Raw genomic sequence first — 7,835 nt, 5'->3', positions numbered from 1 at the left:
GGAAAGCAAAGGTGAGAGACATAAGTAAAATAAGAGTGTCTAGCAAAAATTAAAGGAAGATATCCTAAAACTTCCAGGAAATCTCCACCAATGAAGCAAAGAAAAAAAAATGCCTCTATTATTCTGTGAGCAACAAACCAAACTGAGTTGGGGTCTCAGACAATTCACTCATATGATTGCAAAGACAGACAGAAACTCCCGATTGGAGAGGGCTCTCCTGAGGGCTCCCAGATTGGAGAGGGTGTAGGTCGGGCTGAGGGACCCCCACACCCCCCAGTGCACAAATGTTGTGCACCAGGCCTCTAGTGTACATATATATAAAAGGCTGATAAGCTAAGTGTCCCTCCCACTGTCCAACCCGTCACTACGACATGCACTGACCATCAGTGGGCAGACGCTCAACGCAGGAGCTGCCGAGCTGCAGTGACTTGGCAGTGGCAGTTCTCAGGTGATGCACCCCGAAACCAGAGAGGAGGGAATCCAATTCCTCACGGGGCTGCGTGATTCTACCTTCGGCTGTGGGTTATGTTGTTGCTGGGGCATTGTCAGCCCGAATCTGGTTTACTACACACTTGTGTTTGCGTTCCACACCCTGTATGACAGCAACTTTGCAGAGTGCCCTCTCACACTCTGGGACCCCTTGGAGGATGTTGGAGAGCCGGTTTTGGCCCGGTCCCGCAGGCCAGGCCAAGGGACCCCACCTGCCGGAGGGACCCCTCACTCTGCAGACACCCGGGAGGGACTGTGGGAGGTTGGCTCCAGGGTGTGTCTGGCCCATCTTGCCCAGTTCTGCCCCGCTGGCCACCTTCTAATTAATTTCCTTTCAACGTGCATGAATCTGCACACTGGGCACTAGTAATATATAATGGAACGCAGAAGCCACGCAATTACTGTTTGTTAACCTGAGTAACAGGTGCTCACTGATGATCCACTGAATGTAAAAACTCAGAGCACTGCATGGGGTGATCTGTGATGAGATCTAAACAGAAACATTAGCAATAACAACTAATAAAACGAAGTCAAACCCTGAAAGCACTGCTGAACGTTGGAGGGCAGTGATTTGTTACAGGGAGAGAGAAGACAGTAACTCTCCGGAAGATGATGCAGAGAAGCCATGAGAAGACCCCGCCTACCTTGGGAGGGTTTGCACTTGCTCTGTGGTTTACTGGACGGTTTGCAGGGAGTGCTGGAGGGGGGAGGGTCAAACAGCTTCTCTTCCATTTTGGCCTCCTTCACATATTGGCATGATTTTCCCAGCAGCACAATGCTATTCAGTACTTTCAGGGATATCAACCTAAATGCAGAAAGAGACAAGCGACCACTGTTGGAACTCATCTCAATCGCGGGGAGTGCCACCCACCACCAGGTGAACAGAGGACCCGGGAGTCAGAGGCCCGAGTCTGAGACATCCCACACTGAGGGCCTAGTGCCGCGCCCAGGTTTCCCTATCACGGGGGAATCTGGGATAAATGCCTACTTCTCATGTAAGAAGCAGTCATATCATTTAAAAGTTATACCTTCTGACTATTTAACATTTATTTTCTTCCTATATCACTTAGAAGTTTCACCTTCCAAATTATTTAATCTTTTCTCTTACTACAAAACAAATACATTTAGTAGCTACAGATGAACAAAAAACATATATAAAATAACGTATAGTTCCACACTCTAGCGATGATCCCTGGGACACCTGCTGCATCCCGTTCACCATGCTGCTGTGCGCACACATCTATTTGAACTCCGCTCTTTGGAATGGGGCTACGAAGCAGGAGGGGCTGGAGTTTGGAATCAGAGCACAGACCTGGGGCCCAAGAGTTCGAGTTCACACCTGACTCCACTGCCCCAGCGGTTCTCAACCTGTGGGTTGAGACCCCTTTGGCGGTCGAACAACCCTTTCACAGGGGTCGCCTAAGACCATTCTGCATATCAGATATTTACATTACGATTCCTAACAATAGCAACATTACAGTTATGAAGTAGCAACGAAAATAATTTTATGGTTGGGTCAGAACATGAGGAACTGTATTTAAAGGGCCAGAAAGTTGAGAACCACTGGCCTAGAAGCTGCGTGGACCTGAGTTGCTAACCTGTCAGTCCACAGAGGAGATGCCTTTGATGAGGTGCTCAGAGCAGCGCCAGACACACAGAAACGTCAACCAATCTTGTTATTTCATTATCATCATTGTTGTTTCACATAAATAGCATATGATAAATATTTTCCCCTATCAGTTAATGTTCTTCAGGGGCACTACTAGTATTTTAACGGACCTAATTATTGTGCTGTATGGGTTATCATATAACAAAGCCCCCTCAAAGCCCCTAGTTTCTGGATATTTAGATTATTTTAAATATTTTTCTTCTATTAAAAAGTTTCTGATTAAAAACACTTACATTAAATCTTTATTTCCTCAAAATAAGTTCCTAGACAGCTATAATTACAGAAGTCAGATTTCTAGACCAAAGGTACTTAACATTTTCAGGTACCTGACACAAATCTGGCAAAAAATCTGAAAAAACAAAACAAAACAAAACAAAAAAAAGAACCCTCTTCCTATTGGAATCTCCTCACCTACAGGCCCTAAATGGCCCAGCACCCAGGACCTCACTGCCCTGGGTAGGGAGTGAGGAAGTGGGCGCTGTTTCTGAGGTCTGAGATGAAACCTGGCAATGACAGGAGGTCACAGGCCAGGGGGGCAAGTGTGAGGCAGGGCTTAGCAGGCCCCTGTGGACTCTACACCAGGAGACAACGCTCCCACCTCGGGCCTCACAGCTCCTTGGCCAGCTGGCTGGGGGACGTCTAACTTTTGAAATCCGAACCAGAACTCTTGATTCCAGCCCTAACCCTCCAAACACAAAACAAAATGAACCGCACATATATATGTCACAGGCTTCCCCGTCACAGTAAGTGGCAATTCCATAGCCCTAATTGCTTGGGCTCCAAACGCTGTACTCACATTTGATTCTTTTTCATCCCCTCACACCGCACATCCCATCAATCCCTCCACCAGTCCTGTCCAGCTCCACTTGCAAAATATGCCCCTGACAAATCCTCCCACTCAATTCCAGCTACGGCCACCGGCCCTGAAAGAACAGTAACAGTTACCTCCTGACCCAGCGGGCTTATGTTCCTCCTGCCACACTCCAGTCCCCTCTCTGCCCCGCAGCCAGGGTGGTCCTGGCAAGAAGCCAAGGGAAGTGGCGCTTTCTTCTGCACAGGACCTTCCAGGGCTCTCCCTCCTGCAGAGCTGAGGCTCGGGCCCTGCCAGGGCTGCCGGGTCCTCTCCCGTGTGCTCCTGGCATCAGGCCTGCCCTGTGTCCCCTCTCTGAGCCTGCATGGCCTTCCCCTTACTCCATTCGTCAGCACAGAGGCCCCTGCTCTCTCCAGGGCAGCCACCTCTGTGGCTCTCTGTCCAGACACTACCATGCTTTTCTTCCTGATACTTGCTACCAATGGTCATGTCCCAGCAATTTGTCTTTCTGGTGGTTGCCTACTTTCCCACTGGAACTTAGGACACAAAGGCAGGTCCTGTGTTCTTTTCAGTTGGTCCCTAGACCAGCACTGGGAGCAGCTGCGAGCGCTGCTCACTGAGGAGCGCTCAGTAGAGGACCTATGAGGGCAGGACTGCGAGCTGCCCCACAGCTCAGTGAGAACAGTCTGGAAGCATGTTCCTGACTCATGATGCTCCTGAGACAATGACAAGTGAGAGATGCTGTGCTCCTGTGGCAGGAGCTTCCGGGCACTTGCCATGTGCCAGGCACCGGGCAGGGACAAGGTAGGAGACGCATGTGGGAAACCAGGACAACACAGCTGTCTCTGGGAAGCAGACCTCAGCCCAGGGGACGATTCTGAGCGAATCTAGGGCTGAGGTTACTACTGTCCTGCTTGGTCTCTCTCCCTTTTCTCCTCGAGATACTCAGTTCTGACTGTCTCCCAGACTGACACTCGCAGCATAACTCTTCGTGCTCCACTGAAGCCAGCGCAGGAGGGTCCCTTTTTCTTTCTGGGTAAGTAAACCTAAAGCTGGGCTCGGCTGCTTTATCATAAATTCACTTCTTGAGAAAACTAAGAGAGACAAAAACTTCTCTTTATATTGTTATTTTCTTATCATTTCTCTTCCCCAACCAGAATGTAAGCCACGCAAGACCAACAAATTTGCAAATAAAAATTCAGCCAGTCACAGGCAGAGCAACTACATTTCTGCATCTTCTGTAGGTTTCTATGACACAGGCCTCGAGTATGCTAAACCATTAACGTGGCAAACACAGTAGAAATTCAAAGAGGTTTTCGTATATAGATAGATGTTTGAATGCAATGGCAGATTTTATTTTATAAAATATGGGTAAAACTTAACTTGTAAGCAAAAAGAGCTTTAAGTAAATGATTTCACTAAAGGTTAAAATAAAATCTAAAGTGCTATTAATACTACTAGCAAATAGCAGCGATTTAATTGAACCAGAGCTTAACTGAGTCACAAACATATTGGAGGTACAAGCTGTTATGGGGCCCCAGGACAGCTAGAATGGGTGTAGTCTGACTTGATTACATCTTGCATTTATACTTTACTGTATAACCAAAAACATATTCAAGAACAGTTCATCTTACCCAAAATAGAAGAGTATGACACAGGCATAAGACAGGATTCCTTGAACTTTAATTGAGCTTGTTACAACTCTGATGAGCTAGCCAGAAACAGACCAAAACAACAAAAACACACAAACAAAACACACAACCAAAGAGTTATTAGTTCATATTTAAGTAAAGTCATCTATACTGATTTTAACACTTTAGGCACACACCTGTAGCCTGTCTAAATCCAAGCAGGCAGTTCTAGATCTGTTGATTTCTAACAAACTGTGGCAACTTGTGAAACCTTTTGTGGTAGATTTGGGTGGTTCAGGCAAATCTAGGATGCCCATAGCTAATGCCAACCATTCAGACACTGTGCCTAGTTCATAAATGACACATCTGCCTGGCCCCAATAGAGAAGCAAATCTGGTGATTTTTAACATGAAAAATTATTCTGGAAAATACAAATGGATTCATCATGCTGTTTGTGTCCCTGCCACAGCTAGATCCATTGAGTGGGCATTTCCATTTTTCTTGCTTTTTTTGTCCTTTGTCCTCTGACTCTTTTTAAGAATCCTCAATGACTCTCAGGGATCAGAGAGAAAAGGGAACCTTAAAAGAACTAAATACTATTGCAAAATCAATTATGTGAAGATTGAACAATTTCTGTCTCTTTTGGATAGCTGTGGTTAAACACCCATTTTATTTTTTATCTCACAGAAATAAAGCAGTAAAATCTTGATCCTGGGAAGCCTGATGAGCAAATGTGGTGGGATCTGTCACTGCAAAAACACTCAGCTATTATAGCTTTGGCGGAAAAATGTGCTCATATACAGGCATTCTCCGCTTTTCAAAAGGCCACTTTACACCACTTTGCTTTTACAAAAGACCACATTGGTACTTGTTTTCACTCACCAAAAGAAATCCAAAGGTAATTTTTGCTTTTACTATAAAAAGCATTTGATTTGCAGGGAGCTGACACAGACACAGTTCACACCCTGAGCAGCAAGAGTGGCCGCCAAGCTCCCTTCCAGGGAACTACATCAGCAACTCGGCATCGGGCCACCACAGCTGAGCCCTGTGTCTGGGAGCATCTGGGCTTTATCTTCATTTTTTGTGTATCCGTTAGCAAGATGTGCCCTTAGTAGCAGTAGAACTCAGAAGGGTGTTTACATTAAGTGTAGAAGTGGACATATTTAAGCATTTTGATCATCATGGTGAACAAAATAAACACATAAGTTAATGTCACCTGCTTCTTTGGTTTACGCTATTTAGGCATATGAGAGGTTTCATAGAAACGCTCTATGTTCAGATAGCGGGGAGACTGTATCAGGGTCTGGGGGGACTGCTACATGGAAATGGAAAGTCAGGGAGAACAACAGACCTTATTTAGTAATGTTATTATCCTCTAAAAGAGTTTATTAGGGTGCCTTAAATAAACATCATAAAATAAATTTTGAACATATCTTTAAAATGCTGCCAGTAAAAGAATACTTGGGAGGACCCAGAGGGATGGATTGTCACATGTTCTATAAAGTTTTGTTATGAGAAACTGAAGTCCTCATCATTTCCTCTAATGAGGAATGGCCTGCTGTCCAAACAGCTGTGATGAAGCTAATGTGGCTCTAGGATTTTATTATTTTACTAGAGGCCCAGTGCACGAAATTCCTGCACAGGGGGCGGGTCCCTCAGCCTGGCCTGCACCCTCTCCTATCTGGAACCCCTTGGGGGATTTTCATTATTTTACTAGAGGCCCAGTGCACAAAATTTGGGCTGAGGGGCCCAGCCTGCGCCCTCTCCTATCTGGAACCCCTCGGGGAATGTCCCTCTTGCAATCCGGGACCGCTGGCTCCTAACCACTCACCTGCCTGCCTGCCTGATCGCCCCTAACCACTCTGCCTGCCTGCCAGATCGTCCCTAAGTGCTCGCCTGCCTGCCTGATCGCCCCTAACCACCTCTGCCTGACCCTTTCACAGGGGTCGCCTAAGACCATCGGAAAACACATATATAATTACATATTGTTTTTGTGATTAATCACTATGCTTTAATTATGTTCAATTTGTAACAATGAAAATACATCCTGCATATCAGATATTTACATTACGATTCATAACAGTAGCAAAATTACAGTTATGAAGTAGCAACGAAAATAATTTTATGGTTGGGGGTCACCACAACATGAGGAACTGTATTTAAAGGTCGCGGCATTAGGAAGGTTGAGAATCACTGCCCTAATTGCTCCCCTGCCTGCCTGATCACCCCTAACCTCTCTGCCTGCCTGCCTGATAGCCCCTAACCGCCTCTGCCTGCCTGATCGCCTCTAACCACTGTGCATGCCTGCCTGATTGCCCCTAACTGCTCTCCCTGGCAGCCTAATCATCCCTAACTGCTCTCCCCTAACAGCCTGATCACCCCTAACTGCCTCTGCCTTGGCCCCTGCCACCAGGTTTTGTCTGGAAGATGTCCGGTCTAATTAGCATATTACCCTTTTATTAGTATAGAGAAGAAAGGTTTGCCAATGATCACATTCAAGGACAGCCTGATCACCCCTAATTGCCTCTGCCTTGGCCCCTGCCACCAGGTTTTGTCCGGAAGATGTCCGGTCTAATTAGCATATTACCCTTTTATTAGTATAGATAAGAAAGGTTTGCCAATGATCACATTCAAGGCTTAAAGGACTTCATTTTTATTTAGTATATTATCAGGCAACTTTAAGATACATTCATCCAAAGCCTCATTTCCATGAGACCTTCATACATGATTTCTTTTACTTTTTTGGGGTATGAATTCACTTGAGGACCTAAGGTAATAAGTTTATAAGTAAGCATTGCCTCTTTTGGGCCTTAAAGAACTAATTCCCAAGGCCTCGGTAGGTTCCTCAGAGTTCGGAAACGTCTGCTGGAGGTCTGCGAGAAAAGCCTGCAAACCCCGGCCACTGGACCATTGCACAACCCCCTGCAAAAACGCAGGCTTTCCAGAGGGTTTGTTAACTATTCAATAAGCTTACATCTTTTGGTATAACAACCATAAAAATTCATTTAAAGAAAAAAAATCTTGCCCTAACCGGTTTGGCTCAGTGGATAGAGCGTCAGCCTGCGGACTGAAAGGTTCCAGGTTCGATTCCGGTCAAGGGCATGTACCTTGGTTGCGGGCACATCCCCAGTGGGGGGTGTGCAGGAGGCAGCTGATCGATGTTTCTCTCTCATCGATGTTTCTAACTCTCTATCCCTCTCCCTTCCTCTCTGTAAAAAAAAGTCAATAAAATGTA

At 45.9% G+C, this 7,835-nt stretch overlaps 1 protein-coding gene across 1 annotated transcript in view; it reads right to left on the bottom strand.

Annotated features, from left to right (window-relative positions):
- TAPT1 (transmembrane anterior posterior transformation 1) overlaps positions 1–7,835 on the bottom strand; it is a 59,621-nt gene that overhangs the window by 3,049 nt on the left and 48,737 nt on the right. Inside the window, exons 13-14 of the mRNA XM_005878133.2 lie at positions 4,604–4,680; positions 1,134–1,294 (exon numbers count right to left, since the gene is read on the bottom strand). Of these exons, the coding sequence (XP_005878195.2) occupies positions 1,134–1,294; positions 4,604–4,680 (238 nt within the window). The remainder of the gene's footprint in view (positions 1–1,133; positions 1,295–4,603; positions 4,681–7,835) is intronic.

Source organism: Myotis brandtii, unplaced genomic scaffold (assembly GCF_000412655.1).
Source record: "Myotis brandtii unplaced genomic scaffold, ASM41265v1 scaffold547, whole genome shotgun sequence".
Taxonomy (NCBI): Eukaryota; Metazoa; Chordata; class Mammalia; order Chiroptera; family Vespertilionidae; genus Myotis; species Myotis brandtii.
The sequence above is the reverse complement of the archived record's forward strand: the minus strand, read 5'-3'. Positions and strand labels throughout refer to the sequence as shown.